At 46.1% G+C, this 20,706-nt stretch overlaps 1 protein-coding gene across 3 annotated transcripts in view; it reads left to right on the top strand.

The window, feature by feature from the left end:
- The window catches only part of PDPR (pyruvate dehydrogenase phosphatase regulatory subunit), a 47,184-nt gene extending 29,965 nt beyond the window's left edge, over positions 1-17,219 (top strand). For all 3 annotated transcript variants that reach the window (XM_021672587.2, XM_064383308.1, XM_064383309.1), the window contains 9 exons: positions 11-135; positions 1,452-1,607; positions 1,813-1,946; positions 3,213-3,361; positions 4,117-4,229; positions 6,009-6,103; positions 8,034-8,123; positions 12,854-13,036; positions 16,512-17,219. In XM_021672587.2, coding sequence (XP_021528262.1) covers positions 11-135; positions 1,452-1,607; positions 1,813-1,946; positions 3,213-3,361; positions 4,117-4,229; positions 6,009-6,103; positions 8,034-8,123; positions 12,854-13,036; positions 16,512-16,916 — 1,450 coding nt within the window. In that variant the 3' untranslated portion in view covers positions 16,917-17,219. The remainder of the gene's footprint in view (positions 1-10; positions 136-1,451; positions 1,608-1,812; positions 1,947-3,212; positions 3,362-4,116; positions 4,230-6,008; positions 6,104-8,033; positions 8,124-12,853; positions 13,037-16,511) is intronic.
- The last annotated feature ends 3,487 nt before the right edge of the window (positions 17,220-20,706 follow it).

Here is a 20,706-nt window from a genome sequence, read left to right as displayed (position 1 = left end):
GTCTGTATAGGTACCTCGCTGAATGGATGGTACATGGTTATCCTTCAGAAAACGTTTGGGAATTGGACCTGAAACGTTTTGGAGCCCTCCAGAGCAGCCGCACCTTTCTGCGCCACCGGGTCATGGAAGTCATGCGTAAGTGAAGCTTTATTGCAATTGCTTCTAGTTGTAGGTATCTTCCCGGTGGCCCGTGTTGTCATTCAGAGGGGGCAGAGTTTTCCTCAGTTCCTTAACAACTGCTTTGATTTGGGCATCTCGTTTGACTGGTTTGGCCCTGAATAAGGGGCTTTATGCTCCACGTGATACTTACATAACATTTTATTTAGTGCATTGGACCTTGTTTCTTTCTGGGAACAAGAAAATAGAACAGGATTTACAGATGATACATAGCAGCTTCCTAAACATTATTAGCAATGGTGTCTCCTTCCCAGTTTGACTTGAGAGACCCTGTGTTGAAATGAACACATTCTCACTCCCCTATTAGTTTTTGAGATAGTTGTTTTCTTTCCAAGTCAGAGAATTTGCCAAGTTAGTCTCAGAGCTTCACACTTCTGTGAGTGACTTTCATCGTTAATCACCCTACAGCAGCAAGATTGGAAACTACTTATAAATACAAAACAAACATTCCTAGGTCAGGTGCGGTGGCTCATGCCTGTAATCCCAGCACTTTGGGAGGCTGAGGTGGGTGGATCACGAGGTCAGGAGCTCAAAACCAGCCTGGCCAAGATGTCAAAACCCTGTCTCTACTCAAAATACAAAAATTAGCCAGGCGTGGTGATGGGGGCCTGTAATCCCAGCTACTCGGGAGGCTGAGGCAGAGAATTGCTTAAACCTTAGAGGCAGAGGTTGCAGTGAACCAAGATGGAGCCACTGCCCTCCAGTCTGGGCAACAGAGCAAGACTCCATCTCAAAAAAAAAAAAAAAAAAAGCTATATAAAAAGCTATATTCGCTTGTTTTCGCCCTGCTGCAACTTTGAAGGATGGCCACTTCATCTTAATTTGTTATTCTACGTTGATCTCTGATTTATTTTCTAGGAAGCCCTTTGAGACAGCTTTTGTATCAGGAATTGAAAGAAACCATGTGGATTCAAGTTGTAATTTCATTTTCCTATACTGAGGAGCTGTTCTCAGACTTTGACAAATGATATCTCAATATTTTGAGCATACTTATGCTCAGGACTAAGTTTTGAGTTGGTTGTGACCACCATTCTTGGTTACAAGTAACTGTTGGTTTGGTAGTTGGACAGCATTGATGGTGAGGACTCTGATGGTCTTTAATGCCTGAGTGCTCACTTTGGGTCTGGGAGAGAGCGTCCATCCATGGAGATGAAGGACCTAACAGTAATATGTTTAACTCTAAGGTTAATTTTAGCAAATATTTTAGTAATTGCAGCAGATATTTGGTAGAATGTTACTTTTATCTTCTCGAATATCACACCTGTCTGTTGTAGCTTTGATGTACGATCTGAAGGTTCCCCGCTGGGACTTCCAGACTGGTAGGCAGTTACGCACTTCTCCTCTCTATGACCGGCTGGATGCACAGGGAGCCAGGTGGATGGAGAAACATGGATTTGAGAGGCCGAAGTACTTTGTTCCTCCTGACAAGGGTAAGAAGTCACATCCTAATTTTTGCTCCTCTTTTTTTTTTTGGTCCTGGAAATTATAAAACGTATTTTCAGATGCATAAGCTAGAATGTGTTCACAGAAGAATAAATAAGAACCACCTGTTAGACTACACTAAACACTACAGGGAGACTCCCCAGTACAAGCCCGCTTGTTTTCTCTCCACCTTGTGATTTTTCCATTCTGTAGACCTCCTGGCATTGGAGCAGAGCAAGACTTTCTATAAGCCAGACTGGTTTGACATCGTGGAGTCTGAAGTCAAGTGCTGTAAGGAAGCTGTGTGTGTCATTGACATGTCCTCTTTCACAAAATTTGAGATAACAGTAAGTATTTGGGAACCAAAATAATAGATTAGGAAACTTTGCATATTTATTGAATGCCTTTTGTTTTTCATCTTCAAAACTGATTCCTGACTGGGCCCAGTGGCTCATGCCTGTTTTCCCAGCACTTTGGGAGGCCAAGGCGGGCAGATGGCCTGAGGTCAAGAATTCAAGACCAGCCTGGTCAACATGGTGAAACCCCATCTCTAACTAAAAATACAAAAATTAAGGCCAAGAGTGGTGGCTCACGCCTATAGTCCCAGCACTTTGGGAGGCCGAGACAGGCAAATCACCTGAGGTCAGGAGTTCGAGGCTAGCCTGGCCAACGTGGCGAAACCCCATCTTTACTAAAAATACAAAAAATTAGCCTGGAATGGTGGTGGGTACTTGTAATCCCAGCTACTTGGGAGGCTGAGGCAGGATAATTGCTTGAACCCAGGAGGTTGCAGTGAACTGAGATGGCACCATTGCACTCCAGCCTGGGTGGCAAGGGTGAAACTCTGTCTCAAAAAAAAAAATATTAGCCAGGTGTGGTGGTGGGCGCATGTAATCCCAGCTACTCGGGAGGCTGAAGCAGGAGAATCTCATGAACCCAGGAGGTGGAGGTTGCAATGAGCTGAGATTGCGGCATTGCACTCAGCCTAGGCAACAGAATGAGACTCCATCTCAAATTTAAAAACCTGATTTCTTAAGAATTCTGGTGGCCGGGCGCGGTGGCTCAAGCCTGTAATCCCAGCACTTTGGGAGGCCGAGGCGGGTGGATCACGAGGTCAAGAGATCGAGACCATCCTGGTCAACATGGTGAAACCCCGTCTCTACTAATACAAAAAATTAGCTGGGCACGGTGGCGCGTGCCTGTAATCCCAGCTACTCAGGAGGCTGAGGCAGGCGAATTGCCTGAACCCAGGAGGCGGAGATTGCGGTGAGCCGAGATCGCGCCATTGCGCTCCAGCCTGGGTATCAAGAGCGAAACTCCGTCTCAAAAAAAAAAAAAGAATTCTGGTATATTTTAGTGTTTCGTCTGTATTATAACATTTTTATGAATTTTTAGCTCATTGTTTCTGGTTTTTAATGTATTAGGTCTGTTTATCATAAGAATCAATAGCTAACATTCCCTGCAGCTTCTTGCAGTAGAGTAGGTCTGCAAATGTTGTCACATGGGTATTGGCTGATTGAATTTTCTCAGCAAGGTTCATTGCTGGTTGGGCCATGTCGCCCAGCCAGGTGCCCCTGCGCTCACTCTCTCTGCTTCATTCCCTAACCCTGCAGTCCACTGGGGATCAGGCATTAGAAGTTCTACAGTACCTCTTCTCCAACGACCTGGACGTGCCTGTGGGCCACATTGTTCATACCGGCATGCTCAACGAAGTTGGAGGATATGAAAACGACTGCAGCATAGCACGACTGAGCAAGCGCAGGTGAGATGAGCTGACGCCCCACTCTGCTCCCTCCAGCACGTTTACTCCTTAGGGGTACTAGAGCAGAGGCTCTCAGGCACCTCTCCAGGAACCATAAATCCCAGGGACTAAGAATCATTTCATGAAATTAAAGCCAGTTTATTAGTAGCCCTAAACAAAAAGGAATGACCAGAAGGAAAAGAAAAAAAAGCCCACCAGATTATGTGCCCTACTGGGAGAAGATGCTTTGTCTTTTTTTTTTTTGAGACAGGGTCTCACTTTGTCACCTGGGCTGGAGTGCAGTGATGTGATCATGGCTCACTGTACCCTTGACCTCCTGGGCTCAAGTAATCCTCCCACCTCAGCTCGCCAAATGGTTGGGACCACAGGTACCCGCCACCTCACCCAGCTAATTTTTGTTTTTTTTGTAGAGATAGTCTTTTGCAACATTGTTCAGGCTGGTCTCGAACACTTGAGTTCAAGCAGTCCACCCACCTTGGCCTCCCAAAGTTCTGGGATTACAGGCATGGGCCACTGTGCCCAGCCGATGTCTTACGTTAGTAAATCTGTATAATTTCTTGGCACTAACAGGAAGCCAGAATTTTGTTCTGTCATTAGGTGGTGTATCCTAGAATGGTGCTACTGGCCTTCTGTGAAAGCTAAGAAATCATTTCCTAGTATTTGCCTTATTGCTTTGAAACTAAATGAGAGTTTGATTGCTTCTTGATCCTTTTTCTGCTGCCTGGTTTTGATTATTTTGTGGTCTCACTTTTCAGTTTCTTCATGATCTCTCCAACTGACCAGCAGGTCCACTGTTGGGCCTGGCTCAAGAAACACATGCCAAAAGACAGCAACCTCCTCCTGGAGGATGTCACCTGGAAGTACACAGGTACTGGGGTTTCTGGGCTCAGCTACGTGGAAAAGGCCAGCTGATCCAGATGTGTCATCCACGTTTGCCTTCTTTATATTTGACTCTCAAAAATGGACATCAGAGTTAGCATAGAAGCGAATCTCTGCTCATAGAAAATTGATCTTTAGCCGGGTGCAGTGGCTCACGTCTATAATCCCAGCACTTTGGGAGGCTGAGGCAGACAGATCACCAGGTCAGGAGTTCAAGACCAGCCTGGCCAATGAGGTGAAACCCTGTTTCTACTAAAAATAAAAAAAATTAGCCAGGCATGGCAGTGCACACCTGTAGTCCCAGCTACTCTGGAGGCTGAGGCAGAAGAATTGCTTGGACCCGTGAGGCAGAGGTTGCAGTGAGCCGAGATCACCCCACTGTACTCCAGCCTGGGTGACACAGCGAGACTCCGTCTGAAAAAAAAAATAATTGATATCTAATACTTCCTTTTCTTTTTTTTTTTTTTGAGACAAGGTCTTGCTCTTTTGCCCAGGCTGGACTGTAGTGGTGCCATCACAACTCACTGTAGCCTCAACCTCCTGAGCTCAAGTGATTCTCCCACCTCAGCCTCCAGAGTATCTGGGACCACAGGCACATGCCACTGCACCCAGCTAATTTTTAATTTTTTTGTAGAGATAGGATCTCGCCATTTTCCCCAGGCTGGTCTCAAACTCTGGGCTCAAGTAATCTGCCTGCCTCCTCCCAAAGTACTGAGATTACAGACATGAGCCACTACACCCAGCCCCTTCCTCTTTTTATAAGTGGACTGTGAAATGAATTAGTGGTTTGGTTCTATTTGTTTTATTCACTGCTATATCCCGTATAGCTTGCATGTAGGAGGTCAATTATTTATTGAATGAATGAGTAAATAATATTTAGAGTATTTCTGTATTTACTACCTAAGTAATATTTTCTTCAAAATGTCTTTTTGTGCGTGTGTGAGTACCTAATTTTTAAGGATGACTTGGTTCCCTGATTTTCTCATCCTCAGCAGTCTTGGCTTAACACCTCCTGCCCTCCCACCTAACTGATCCTGCCCCTCAGCCCTAGCAGCGTTTGCCCTCCCAGGCCCTCATTCTGAACTCCTTACAGTAGCAAATATGATTTAAATTCTGCTTCTAGATTGGCAAACTATAGAATGTTACTGAACGAAAGTCATGTTCTAGCCTGTGTTAGAATAGATGGCATGTAATTGGCACAAGCTGCTGTTACAGATATGGGAGTTCAGAATAAAGTTTTCCTTATTTAGTAAGCATTAGGATATCTTTGAAGTAGATTTCACTTATCTGAATGTAAAGTCTGTATACTTTTTGACTGGGCAGATCTCCTCCAGGTACTTAGTGGTTTTGGGGCTTCATCCATCACATAGCCACGCTGGGAAGAGAATGGGAATTGTGTAGGGCAGTTATGGCCAGCCCTGCAAGTGGGCTTGTGTCTTATTGGCCAGGACTTGTCTTGCAGTCCTCTGTAACTGCAGAGGAGATCTGGAACGTTGTCTTCCTTGGTATCAGGCAGAGGAAGCATATTTAGCCAGGCTCTCTCAATGCAAGCAGCAGTCAGTAGCTGCCTTCAGCAGGCCCTCTTGGCAGAGGTGTGTTTACCAGAATTGGGATGTTTAGCATCCATCCTTGGAGTGCCTAAGCAAGTGGACATTGCTGGTCTCAGTACCCAGGCCTGGCCATGGCTAAGCAAGTCTACAGTAGACCTTTACCATTGGTTCAGCTGTTCAGCAGGAGAGCTGGACATCTCTTGATCTTTTCCATTTAGCCCTCAATCTGATTGGCCCTCGAGCTGTGGATGTGCTGTCCGAGTTATCGTATGCCCCTATGACTCCAGACCACTTCCCAAGTCTCTTTTGCAAGGTGAGTGCTGGTAAATTTCTGTTTCTTAAATGGGCAGAGAATATATCTCTCATAGCGGGGGCAATTACATATTCTTACTATGGCGTTAATGCCCACGAAGAGTGTCCTGGCCAAGCGCAGGGGCTCACGCCTGTAATCCCAAAACTTGGGAGGCCGAGGCAGGCAGATCACCCAAAGTCAGGAGTTTGAGACTAGCCTGGCCAACATGGTGAAACCCTGTTTCTATTAAAAATACAAAAATTAGCTGGGTGTGGTGGTGCACGCCTGTAGTCCCAGCTACTCAGGAGACTGAGGCTTGGGAATCACTTGAACCTGGGAGGCAGAGGTTCCAGTGAGCTGAGATTGCACCACTGCATTCCAGCCTGGGTAACAGAGTGAGACTCTGTCTCAAATGAAAGAGTGTGCTGGCCAGGCGCAATGACTCATGCCTGTAATCCCAGCAGTTTGGGAGGCCAAGGCAGGTGGATCACTTGTGAGGAGTTCGAGACCAGCCTAGCCAACATGGTGAAACCCTGTCTCTACCAGAAAAAGAAAAATTAGCCAGGTGTGGTGGCGCATGCCTGTGGTCCCAGCTACTCGGGAGGCTGAGACATGTGAATTGCTTGAACCCAGGAGGCGGAGGTTGTAGTGAGCTCAGATTGCACCATTACGCTCCAGTCTAGGCAACAGAGTGAGACTCCATCTCCAAAAAAAAAAAAAAAAAAAAAAAAAGGGCTGACCTTTATTAGCAAGGAAGTGACTGAGTATATTTATGTTTTACACTCCAAGCTTTCTTTATTTAGTAAGCATTCGGATATCTTTGAAGTGGTTTTAGCTTCTCTAAATGTAAAGTCTGTATACTTTTTAGTTTCTGTAACAGTGGATTAAAATTTGAAGTTACAGGATTATGACACTGACACCCAGAAATGTCCATCAAGGTTAGGTACCTTCTCTCCATACACAGAGTAACTTCTGTGTATGTGGCATCTTCAGGGAAGAAATGGTGTAGGTGAATCTCTGAACTTCTTACATAATTTTCTTTGCTATAAGTGGCTACCACAGCTGAGTGAAACAAACTGTAACTGAATGAAAGCAGGGACAACGGAATCCTCCCCAAGAAGCAGCTGATTAGAGAGGGCCAAGGGACAGCCATTTTGGCAGCCTGTAACCAGCAACTTCCAGTTACTGATGGAAACTCTGAATTTCAACCAAAGTTGGGATCCACCTACAAATTGTTACAGTTTTCCTTCTCGTAGGTAGAATGAAAGCAATAGAAAACTCTCCACTGTTAGCCATCAGTGGTCCCCTCCCAGTGATCTCTGCTGCTTGGAGGAGTCACCCATACCCTCTCGCCTGGCGAGTGCCACATCCTGTCTGTGTACTATGGAAGCGGTTTGCTTCATTGCTGTGCGGGACTTTCCACTTTACTTTATAGGAAAAGCAGTTGCATCACCGGCAGGAACTGAACTGCTGTGTAACATGTTCTGAGAATCAAAAGCCCACCTTTGACCCCAGGGTAGCAGATGAGTCATGTCTGTGGGCATTGAGAATCATCTTTTGTATGGCAGGTGGCCAGGCTTTGTCTGCCGAGTCCCCCAGAGAAGACACTTGTCTTGTCCTTGTTGTGTCTGCTATCCCTGACTAATACAAGGACCTGGCAAGGAGGAATATTTTGTGTTTGTCATGGACTTCCCTCCATTCTCCACCATCAGCCTGGCTAAAACTCGTGAAATGGTAACAGTAGCAGGCAGAGATGTCGTAGAGACGGTGCTCCATTCTCGGTGCCTCAGGACCTGGAAATGCACCACTTTCAGGATGAAACTCTTGCCTTGAAGTCTATCTCCCTCTGCAGTAAACAGAGGGTGCAGCATTAATGAAAGATTTTCCCAGGCGTCCCTCCCTTAACAAGTGGTGTGAGTGCCCAGGCTGACTGCTGCCTTTGTCCCTGCAGGAGATGAGCGTGGGCTATGCAAATGGGATCCGCGTGATGAGCATGACACACACAGGAGAGCCAGGATTCATGCTGTACATCCCCATAGAGGTGAGAGGGCACCCTTCCCTTCCTAGAAATGCTGTGGGGTGCAGGCGCTCCCAGCAGTCACCAGCACTGGCGGGTTTGGAGGGCTGTGTCTGATTGGGCCTTGGGAACTGAGGTGTACCCTACATTGAAGAGATTTGACCATTTTTAACTAAGTTACTTAAGTTTTTTTGAATAGGTAATACATTTAAAAAGTATTTGGCACCATCTGATCAGTTCTCCCCAACAGCCACCAATAATATTAGTATTATTTTTATATGTCATATCCGATTTTTATGCATATGCAAGCAAATTCACAGTGACTTTTTTTTTTTGAGACAAGGTCTCACTCTGTTGCCTAGGGTGCAATGCAGTGGCATGACTGCAGCTTACTGCAGCCTTGACCTGCTGAGTTCAAGCCACCCTTTCACCTCAGCCTCCCAAGTAGCTGGGACTGTAGGCATGCGCCACCATGCCTGGCTGATTTTTGTATTTTTTTGTAGAGATGGGTTTTCCATGTCACTCAGGCTAATCTCAAACTCCTGACCTCAGGTGATCCACCCACCTCGGCCTCCCAAAGTGCTAGGATTATAGACGTGAGCCACTGCGCCCGGCCCAAGCCCCCTTTTTAAAAACAGAAATAGAAGCATACTGCTATTCTTCATCCTTTTTTATTTTTCACTTCACAATATTTTTTTTTAATTGATACAGAGTCTCACTCTGTTGCCTAGGCTGAAGTGTAGTGGCGCAGTCTTGGTCACTGCAACCTTCGTCTCCTGAGTTCAAATGATTCTCCTGCCTTAGCCTCCTGAGTAGCTGGGATTACAGGTGCACAACACCATGCCTGGCTAATTTTTGTATTTTTGGTAGAGATGGGGTTTCACCATGTTGGCCAGGCTAGTCTCGAACTCCTGACCTCAAGTGATCCACCTGCCTCAGCCTCCCAAAGGATTACAGGCGTGAGCCACTGCATCTGGTCTCACGTCACAATTTCTCTTAGAGCTCTTTCTTTGTTGGTAACTAAAGAAAAAGAGCTTCCTCGTTCTTTCTTTTAAAATTTTTTAACAGTGGCATAGCATTCCATTGTGATACTAATTCATTCCGATACTAATAGACATTTATGGTATTTCCAGTCTTTTGCTGTTATAAAAAGGTCTGCAGGCCAGGTTCAGTCTTACCATATGCAAATAGTAATAGTTTCCTTCTCCACAATCTTTATTCCTGTAATTTCCTTTCTTTGTCCTACTGTTACAGGTAGCAGTTATTGTAAGCATTAGGCATGCTTGTTTTCTTCTTGATGCTCCTCATATTACTCGTAGTGATAGGTTTTCTTTTAATTTTTTTTTTTTGAGATAGGATGTCGCTCTGTCGCCCAGGCTGGCTTACTGCAGCTTGACCTCCTAGGCTCAAGTGATCCTCCTGCCTCAGCTTCCTGAATAGCTGGGACTACAGGCATGTGCTAACATGCCCAGCTAATTTTTTAATTTTATTTTTCTAGAGGCTGGTCTTGCTGTGTTGCCTAGGCTGGTCTCAATCTCCTGGACTCTAGTGATCCTATCGCCTCAGCTTCCCAAAGTATTGGGATTACAGGTGTGAGCCACCACCCCATCCTTAATTATTATTATTCATTATTATTATTATTATTTTGAGACAGAGTTCAGTGGTGTGATCTTGGCTCACTGTAACCTCCGCCTCCCAGATTCAAGCAATTCTTCTGCTTCAACCTCCTGAGTAGCTAGGACTATAGATGTGCACCACCATACCCAGCTAATTTTTGTATTTTTAGTAGAGACAGGGTTTCACCATATTGGCCAGGCTGGTCTCGAACTCCTGACCTCATGATCTGCCCACCTTGGCCTCCCAAAGTGCTGAGGTTACAGGCATGAGCCACCACACCTGGCCTGTTATTATTTTTTAGTGCAATGGCATGATCATAGCTCACTGTAGCCTTGAACTTCTGGGTTCAAGCAGTCTTTCTACCTCAGCTTCCTGAGTAGGTAGGACCACAGGTACCCAGCTGTTTTTTATTTTTTGTAGCGGTGAGTCTCATTATGTTGCCCAAGCTGGACTCAAACTCCAGCCTCAAATGATCCTCCTGTCTCAGCCTCCCAAAGTGCTGGAATTACAGGCATGAACCACTGTGCCTGGCCCTCTTTGTAGTTATTCGAGCCACTGTGCCTGGCCCTTTTAAGATTATTAAATAAAGCAACCCATGAAATTTCATCTGCTTTTTTACACTCAGAAGTATTATAACAATATGAAGAAATTGTTCAAGACTTGGAAAGAGTTTAAACATGCAACTCCCATGGTTTGCCTGTGCAGACAGGTTGATTCTGAGTTCTACACATTGGTTTAGGTGTTGTCACCTGGGTGCTTGTGGCCAAACCTCATTAGGAAGGGGAGGCTCTGGGGCTCTCACAGCTTCGTCCTTGCTTGGAGGCCTTGGTTTCAGCCTTCTGATTTCTCTGAGCTGTTCCCATTCTTACGATTTTTCATGAGTCCAAGAGATTAATTGTGCCATTCTTGGACCTTTTTTAAGCTGGCTTTTGTCCTCGGGAAGCTTATGCTTGTCTCTTTGAGAAGAGGTTTTCCAAAACATGGGGGCAGGGGGCAGGTTCTTGTTTTCTTCCCACTAAATGTCTGGTATTTTGTGAGAAAGACGAGTAAATGGTGGAGACCCACTCTTCTTTGATTTTCCAAACAATAGTCATGTGGTTGGATCTGGCCCAGCACTAGTCACCTGGTTATAGCTTTCCTCCTTGGTTTTCCTGTTACTCAAAGTACCGGGGATTGAGCTTGATGTGGGAGAGCACCACACTCCCCAGAGATACCAGCTGTGTATTCTCCTCGTCCTGCCGCATTCTGTGGCTCCCCTTACCCACCTTGGCTGATTCAGGTGTTTCCCTTCACACATACCACAGGCAGGTGTTGCATGCAATAGTATGGATTCCTTTTTTGCATATTTAAGGTTGTCTTCCCAGCATGGTGGCTCACACCTGTAATCCCAGCACTTTCGGAAGCCAAGGCGGGTGAATCACCTGAGGTCAGGAGTTTGAGACCAGCCTGGTCAACATGGTGAAACCTCGTCTCTACTAAAAATACAAAAATTAGCCAAGTGTGGTGGCGGGCTTATGGAATCCCAGCTACTTGGGAGGCTGAGGCAGGAGAATCGCTTGAACCCAGGAGTTGGAGATTGCAGTAAGCCAAGATCGTGCCACTGCATTCCAGCCTGGGCAACAGAGCAAGACTCTGTCTCAAAAATAAATAAATAAAGTTGTCTTGATCATAGTGATGTGTTTCGTGGATGCCTATTCAGCTACAGTGGTGCAGTTTTTAGAGACATACTGTGCTAGCATGAAGAACTGCAGTACCACTGAAGCTGGTTTTTTGCTGTCTTGCTTTGTATTTCATTTTACAATTTTTAAAGCAAACAGTATAGTCTGATTTTTGTTGGACTTTAAACTTAACAGCATATGTTCAGACAGAGATTGAATATTTGCTTCCAGTTTGGAAAACCTTCTGTTCACTTATCTGATAATGTACATGATTCTGAAACTGAGAAAAGAGCAGCTTGAGAGCCTCAAAGCTGTGGAATATGAGCGGGCCAGCCCTGCCTTCCTGGCTCCCCTGGCTTCATCCGATGTGTGCACGCATCTCAAGTCACCTGTAAGAGCTGGGTCTCACAGCTTGGGCCAGCCAATGAGGAAATGACAGTGGTTGGGAAATTGGAGCAAAACAACAAAGCCAGAATCAGATGAAGACTGTGGAGGGTGAGTGGGCTGTTGTAGAAATGATGATAGGATTGGCAATTACCAAATGGTGAGACTGCTTCTACAAGTTGTTATTAAGGAATTGCTGAAAAGGCTGGGTGTGGTGGCTTACCCCTGTAATCCCAGCATTTTGAGAGGCCGAGGTGGGTGGATCACCTGAAATCAGGAGTTCGAGACCAGCCTGGCCAGCATGGTGGAATCCCATCTCTACTAAAAATACAAAATTAGCCAAATGTTGTGGCGCAGGCCTGTAATCCCAGCTACTTGGGAGGCTGAGGCAAGAGAATCGCTTAAACCTGGGAGGTGGAGATTGCAGTGAGCCGAGATTGCACCATTGCACTCCAGCCTGGACAACAAGAGCAAAACTTCGTCTCAAAGAAAAAAATAATTGCTGAGTGCTAGAATCACCACACAAGACATTTTAGAGAGGTGAAAAGACATGGATCGTGCTGTTATGGAGCTTAAGTCCAGGCTGGGGTGACCCCAGCTCGTCACTCCTGGGCTGTGCCTGAGTGCATCAAGGATGAGATATCCTGGGAGTTTTGTTTGTTTGTTTGTTTGTTTTGTTTGTTTTTCTGAGATGGAGTTTCGCTCGTTACCCAGGCTGGAGTGCAATGGCACGATCTCGGCTCACCGCAACCTCCGCCTCCTGGGTTCAGGCAATTCTCCTGTCTCAGCCTCCTGAGTAGCTGGGATTACAGGCACGCACCACCATGCCCAGCTAATTTTTTGTATTTTTAGTAGAGACGGGGTTTCACCATGTTGACCGGATGTTCTCGATCTCTTGACCTAGTGATCCACCCGCCTCGGCCTCCGAAAGTTCTGGGATTACAGGCATGAGCCACCGCGCCCGGCCCATCCTGGGAGTTTTATGCGCCTCCTCTCTTGTCCACGTTAATAGTGTGAGCCGTCAGCGCTTCCACACATGTTCCATGCTTAATTCTGAAGGTCTACTGCTTACTAACTTTCTATCTCTTCCTATAGTATGCCCTGCATGTATACAATGAAGTGATGAGTGTTGGGCAGAAATACGGAATCCGGAATGCTGGATATTATGCTCTTCGAAGTCTCCGAATTGAGAAGTTTTTTGCCTTCTGGGGTCAGGATATAAATAACCTCACCACGCCCCTGGAATGTGGACGGGAGTCTCGGGTGAAATTAGAGAAGGTACTGTGTTTATCCAGACTCCACTTTCACTCAGCTTCCTGAGTAGTGAATCTGTACTGGAGTAGGAAGAAGAACTGATATGGCAGGAAAAGAGGAAAAAGATTGAGGCCTTGATGTTAGTATTAGGTAAATGGGGACGTGAGTGTCCTGAGAATGAAAACTATAGGGTGAAATATCTTCAAATGAAAACATAATAACAGTGGCTCACACCTGTAATCCCAGCACTTTGGGAAACTTGAGGCGGACCAATCACCTGAGGTCAGAAGTTTGAGACCAGCCTGGCCAACATGGTGAAACCCCATCTCTACTAAAAATACAAAAAATAGCTGAGTGTGGTGCCTGGTGCCTGTAGTCCCAGCTACCCAGGAGGCCGAGACAGGAGAATCTCTTGAACCCAGCAGGCGGAGGTTGCAGTGAGCTGGGATTCACTACTGCACTCAAGCCTGGGAGACAGAGCAAGACTCTGTCTCAAAAAAACCAAAAAACCATAATAAATAAATAGACTGCACTTGGCCAGGTGCAGCGGCTCATGACTGTAATCCTAGCACTTTGGGAGGCCAAGGCAGGAGGATCACTTGAGCCCAGGAGTTCTACATCAGCCTGGGCAATACAGCGAGACCTCGTCTCTATATTAAAATTTCAAAAAAGAAAAACAAAAACCCATTTATTTCTAGTGCTTTGCGCTCTAAAAGACAGTGCTTTCTGGGAAGCTGTTCTGAGTTGATTTGTTGACTCATTAACATGCCACAAATATTTATACAAATTAGTCATCTTATAGTCAGCTGCCTAATTTTTTGGGGTTTTTTTGTTTTTGATTTTGAGACAGGGTTTCACTCTGTCACCCAGGTTGGAATGCAGTGGCGCGATGTTGGCTCACTGCAGCGTCTGCCTCTCATGCTCAAGTGATTCTCCCACCTCAGCCTCCCAAGTAGCTGGGACCACAAACACATGCCACCATACCCAGCTAATTTTTTTGTATTTTGGTAGAGACAGGGTTTCACCACATTGGCCAGGGTGGTCTCAAACTCCTGAGCTCAGGTGATTCACCTGCCTCAGCCTCTCAGTGCTGGGATTACAGGCGTGAGACACCCTGCCCAGCCTAATTTTTGGTTCTTTTGTTGTTTTTTTTGGGGGGGACTGAGTCTTGCTGTCTTGCCCAGGCTGGAGTACAGTGGCCCAGTCTCAGCTCACTGCAACCTCCACCTCCCAGGTTTAAGCAGTTCTCCTGCCTTAGCCTCCCAGGTAGCTAGGATTACAGGCATGTGCTGCCACGCCTGGTTAATTTTTGTAGTTTTAGCAGAGGTAGGGTTTTACCATATTGGTCAGGCTGGTCTTGAACTTCTGACCTCAGGTGATTCACCCACCTCAGCCTTCTGAAGTGCTGGGATTACAGGCCTGAGCCACCGTGCCCGGTCTGGGTTTTTTTGTTTTGTTTTGTTTTTGAGACAGAGTCTGGCTCTCTTGCCAGGCTGGCTGGAGTGCAGTGGCACAATTCACTGCAGCTTCCACCTCCTGGGTTCAAGCAGTTCTCCTGCCTCAGCCTCCCGAGTAGCGTGGACTACAGGCACATGCCACCATGCCCAGCTAATTTTTGTATTTTTAGTAGAGATGGTTTTACCCTATTGGCCAGGATGGTCTCGATCTCTTGACCTTGTGATCCATCCACCTCGGCCTCCCAGAGTGCTGGGATTAACAGGCGTGAGCCACTGCATCCGGCCTGTTTTTTTTCTTAAAGTAATATATGAACATGATTTTTTTTTTTTTTTAAAGAAAATCATAGTTCAAGAGAATGTCCCATGAAAAGTGAGTCTCTTTCCCCACTCTGAACCCCACCTAATCTGCTGTTTCCTTTCCAGAATGAGCCAGTGTCTCGTCTTTCCTCTTAGAGGGCATCAGTGTAGTCCAGTCCTGTTCAAGTATGTCCCCTCCCTACTTTTTTTTTGACATAGGTGGTTGGATACCACCTGCTTGCTGTATTGTACCTTGCTTAATAAAGTAACCCTGTTGGTACAGTAGAGCTACAGTATTCTTTTTGAGCAATGACATGTAATGATTTTTCTCTGGTACAAAAGTAGGCAGGGCACAGTAGCTCACGCCTGTAATCCCAGCACTTTGGGAGGCCAAGGTAGGCGGATCACCTGAGGTCAGGAGTTTGAGACCAGCCTGGCCAACTTGGTGAAACCCTGTCTCTACTAAAAATAAAAAAATTAGGCGTGATGGTGCAGGCCTGTAATCCCAGCTACACGGGAGGCTGAGGCACGAGAAGTGTCCCAACCTGGGAGGCAGAGGTTGTAGTGTCCCACCTGGGCAACAGAGCAAGGGTCCATCTCAAAAAAAAAAAAAAAGGTAATAACTCATTTTGGAAAATACAAATCAGGACATTAAAAATCACCCATATTTTGTCTGTTTAAAGATAATCACAGCTGGGCACAGTGGCTAACACTTGTAATCCCAGCACTTTGGGAGTCCTAGGTGGGCAGATCATGAGGTGAGGAGATCAAGACCATCCTGGCCAACATGGTGAAACCCTGTCTCTAGAAAAAATACAAAAAAATAGCTGGCCATGGTGGTGCATGACCAGCTACTTGGGAGGCTGAGGCAGCAGAATCGCTTGAACCTGGGAGGTGGATGTTACAGTGAGCCGAGATTGCACCACTGCCCTCCAGCCCGGCCACAGAGTGAGACTCCATCTCAAAAAAAAAAAAAAAAAAAAAAAGATAATTGTTAATAGTTTATTCTAGTCTTAGTTGTTGTATATATGCATATATAAATGTATATGCATTGAATATAGATATATGTACATGGTTTTCTTTTGGGATTACATAAAAAACAGTTTTTTTTTTTGGAGACAAGAGTCTTGTTCTGTTGCCCAGGCTGGAGTGTAGTGGTGCCATCTCGGCTCACTGCAGCCTCTGCCTCCCAGGTTCAAGTGATTGTTTTGTCTCAGTCTCCCAGGTAGCTGGAACTACAGGCACACTCCACCACACCCAGCTAATATTTGTATTTTTACTAGATATGGGGTTTTGCCATGTTGGCCAGGCTGGTCTCAAACTCCTGACCTCTGGTGATCCACCCGCCTCAGCCTCCCAAAATGGTGGGATTATAGGCGTCAGCCATCGTGCCTGGCCAGTATAAAAACATTCTTCTAAAGTACTGTACTGATAGAGTATTTTATTAAGTGAGTGAGTTTTTTTCTAAATGATTTTGTTCTATCTGGTCTTGTGACTTTATGTTTATAAAATAGGAAACAAAATGTGTACCTCTGTTGTTACAAAAATTTCTGAAGGGTATTTTATATTGCAAATGCAGTTTTTCACATGGTGGCAAGCACACCATTTCCCTAAAGCTGGAAAGGTTGTGGGAGGAGGTGGCCGCTCCCAATTGCAGTGACACCAGGGGACCCTTCCCATGCTGCTGCTTTCTGTGCAAAGGGTCTGAGTGTCGCTGGGCAACTTGACCATTCCTTTCTTTTTAGGGCATGGATTTCATTGGTCGTGACGCCCTCCTGCAGCAGAAGCAGAATGGAGTGTATAAACGCTTCACCATGTTCATTCTGGACAACCATGACACAGACCTAGACCTTTGGCCTTGGTGGGGAGAGCCCATTTACCGGAATGGGCAGTATGTTGGCAAGACGACCAGCAGTGCCTACAGCTACAGCTTGGAGCGCCACGTTTGCCTGGGCTTTGTGCACAATTTTTCTGAGGACACAGGGGAAGAGCAGGTGGTGACAGCGGATTTCATCAACCGGGGAGAGTATGAGATTGACATCGCAGGATACCGCTTCCAGGCCAAAGCCAAGCTCTACCCTGTCGCCTCCCTCTTCACCCACAAGCGCCGAAAGGATGACATGGAGCTAAGTGACTTACATGGGAAGTGATGGCAGGGCAGCCTCCCCACCTCCCCATCATCTTGTCCTGGAGCAGGCATCACCTTGGAGCTTCTCTTCCTTCTGCTTCCGTTCCTCTTTGGAACATACTCCAAGGGGTGTACATTACATGAGACTAGAGACTGCTTTTCCTGCTTTCCCTTCAGGCCCTTTGTTTCCCTCCAGCCTTTCCTCCATATCCTTTGGAGTAGAAATTGACTTGGGTGCCCAGGAATGCCCTGCACGCTTTCAGGGAGTGTCTCTGTTTTCCCAAGGTGAAACTTAAAGGAACCTTCCTTTGCCTCCTTGATATAATTTTGAACTTGACCTACTTTAAAATTTTTTGCTTTGCAGCCTCCCTTGACCTTCTACTTCCTCCTCCTAATATTCACTCTGGACTCTTCTTACCTTCCCACATTCAGCTTCTCATGGTGGCAGGACATGTGTCTGACAGGCAGGACAGAAGCAGGCTCCACTGTGGACCTGAGTGACGGTGACAGCTGATTTCAAATTCTGCATTCAAAACAGGGCAAGCCGGGGTGGTGCAGGCCTCAGGGCACGAGTCCCCCTCCCCCTTGGGTTCTGTTTTCTCGGAGCAGCCTGTTAATTCTGGTGGGGTTGCTGTGTGTCGGATGCAGCCCTGAGGAACAGCACATGCCTGCAGCCAGGCCGCTTATTCTCCTGTTCCACTGCACTGTGGGCTGGCACTTGATACCTCTGGCAAGAGGATGATCATCTACCTCACTGATGAGAGGCATCACGTGGACGTTTTCTATTCTGGAGTGGAGACAAGCAGTTAACCTTGCACCGTCTTCTCCATCCCTGCAGAAGCAGTTAGCAGACCTTTGGGACAGATGAATTTCTTCATCTCTTGCTAATCTCTTTAATAAGGTTGCTTTTTCTTTCTTAGTCGAGTAAAGAAGTAAGCCACAGTGTTTGAAAGGGAAAAACCGTGTTGCCTTGTGTGTTGCTTCTCCCAGTCAAAAGGGTCTGACCTCAGAAAGTCCCCCACCAGTGACGCTGAGCATTCTGCTATGGAAATGATGCTGCTTTTCTCTCACCTGTCCAAAGTTCGGGTTCTCCTCTTCCCATTTTTTTCCACTTGTTTTAATTAGAATCCTCTTCTATTAATCACTCTCACTATCCATCATTATCGCTGTCCATCCACCACTCTTGTTCTAAGACATTGAAACGGCACTGCCGAGAGCTGCCGGGTAACAAAGACTCTCCTTAACCAAGCCCTAGTGTAGATTCTAGCAACTTAAGGCCCTGTCCCTAGGATGCCCTCAGCCCCCCTCTTAAAATGCCTGCCTGAAAAAGCTCATTGCTGTCAGAAAAATTTACTGTTCAGCCCAGCCCAAACCTAGTAATAGACATAGGCCCCTGAACTCCCTCTTAGAGCAATTACTTAGAAAGCTTGCAATTAAAACATCCTTCTCTTACTCTTTGAGGTGTAAATCTTCCACCCAGAGCTGTCTTCATTGGGACCTGAGAATCTCTTTGAACGTCAGGTCAGCCTCACCTGTCCCCTTCAGTTGGCCCATAGTCATGCTTCTCTCCCTTTAGAACAGGGAGGGGAAGGGATGGGGTATGTTGTCCTGAGCACCTCAGCCTTGCTGGCTGTGCCGAGTTCCACAGATCTGCTGGAATTCCAGGTTTGACTTCCTCCAGCATAGCAGAGCCACACAGAAGTGACCCACGTTAGTCCACTGAGAGTTCTGAGTCCGAGGGGTGTACATTGCATAAGGCTAGAGACCACTTTTCCTGCTTTCCCTCCAGCCGTTTCTCCATATTCTCTGGAGTAGAAAATGACTTGGATGCCCAGGAGTGCCCTGCATTCTTTCAGGGTGTGTCTATTTTCCCGTGAAACTTAGATCATGGGCTGCTGTCCAGCTTCAACACTTCATTTTACCTTTGCATATAAACTGCCGTAATCTGACTTTTTGTTTAAGTGCAAACAAAGTGCTATAAGAGATTTTAGTTAAAACTCTAGCCTTTGATGTCTTGGGATCTTGGAAGCATTAGCTCTGATAGGTCTATAAGTCTATTAAGGGAGATCTTCCATCTCATTAGAGTAGCGTAAAATCCTCAGCTGTCTGCCTTCTCGAGTTTCTTTTGGGATCTCTGTTTACCCACTTACTCACTCTGGCTCCTTCTAGACACTTCTTGCCATTTCCCCAGCTAGACCACATCTAGTGATTACTGACTTTAGTGTCCACTTTTTTGGAGGGTTCTAGTTGGCTTATTAAAGGAGCTTGTGATTAGATTCTGTTTGGGGGCTCAGTTATCTTGGAGCAAGTGTGTACTTAAATAGCCGAGGGATGCTGCCTCTAGGCAGACAGGAGAGAGCAAGAGAGGTGTTGCTGGCTGGAAGGCCAACCAGTGAACAGCAGCAGTGAAGGCCTTAGGAGAGGAATAATAGGCCCTTGGTCAATGCAGTCATTACCAGCAGGGAGCAGACTAACTACAAACATGCCAACAGGTGACTGAGAGCTGCAGGCATCCCTGCTCTTCCAAACACATAGCGCTTGCACCCTCCAGAGTCATCTTTGTAAAGGGAAATGTATTTGTAATTGAATTGAGAAGGATTTAGTTACACATAGACTTAACTCTTCATCCTTAACTATGGCAATACATTTGGGCTTTAACTGTTACATAGCACTTACCAGGATCCAAATTGAAAGAATAAAAGCTGTCTCCATAGTTTAAAATCAAATAGTGCCATCATCACAGTATTATTCAAGTAGAAGTTTCATCAGAAGTGTATCCCACATAGGGTTTTAAGACTTGTATTCTCTTCTTTTCTACCCTTGTTAATCTCCAAGTAACTACTGGAGATTGACATGTTTTTAATTAGCTGTTCTTTCTAAGAAATCAGAAAATCTGATGCTGTGTCCAAAATTATGCACTGACTTTTTGTTGAACTAGAGCCAGAAGTCCTGGCCTCCTGTTAAATGATGTCACAGTTTCCCCCTCTGAGCAGCAGACTGCTTGTCTTGCTAGGAGAGGAGGATGGGGTGGGTGAGCACTCAGGCTGTCCATTGAAACACCTTGTCCATGAATAGGGTCATATTCCTAAGACTAACAGGGTGTGGGTCTTCTAGGACATTGTTTGTTTATTGAGTGCCCCGAACATACAGATTTCTCGTCTAGCACTTTTAAGTTCATCCTTGAAGTCTCTCCTGGTTCATTCAGATATAGGCTGTACAAGTCTGGTGGTTTTCTGTAATTGATCTAATGTGAGCTCTTTGAACAAACAGATCTGACAGTGAATGAATGACTTTTCCCTGCTTCTGGCATAATTGCTTTGCCTCTGTCTAGTGTCCAAGCATCTTAGCTGGTCGAGAGGAGAGAGCAGCATAACTTCCTGATCACTGGTGTCAGATGATGGAGCTTTCTGGACTCCTCAAAGGCAGTGGCCTCTGAGTGAACAGGGGAGGCTAGTAGATGCTCCAGTCCTGAGGCACAGCTGCAAATCTAGCAGGATTAGGAGGGACAGTCATAGCCTCCTTATCTGTGTGTCATTTCCAAGGGTTTGCCTTGTGTGTCAGCTCATTCTGGGGAGCCTGTTAGTCTTCTGTCCCTGGAGATTTGAAGGATTCTGGACTCTCGTGAATGGGTGGCTGGACTTGGCTTTACGGAGTTGGGTGCTTTTTTTCTCTCTGCAATTACCTGTCATAGCATTTTGTGCTCACCAGGGGGATGGACTCTGCCTTCTCTTGTCAGTGTATGCCCTCTGAACCTGGGGACACTAAGTGTATTGGCCTCAAACAGATGGAGACTCAGGGTTGCCAGAGTGGGC

This window comes from Aotus nancymaae, unplaced genomic scaffold (assembly GCF_030222135.1).
Source record: "Aotus nancymaae isolate 86718 unplaced genomic scaffold, 86718_ANA_hifiasm-v0.15.2.pri h1tg000030l, whole genome shotgun sequence".
Lineage (NCBI taxonomy): Eukaryota > Metazoa > Chordata > Mammalia > Primates > Aotidae > Aotus > Aotus nancymaae.
This window is presented reverse-complemented; position numbering and strand designations above follow the sequence as displayed.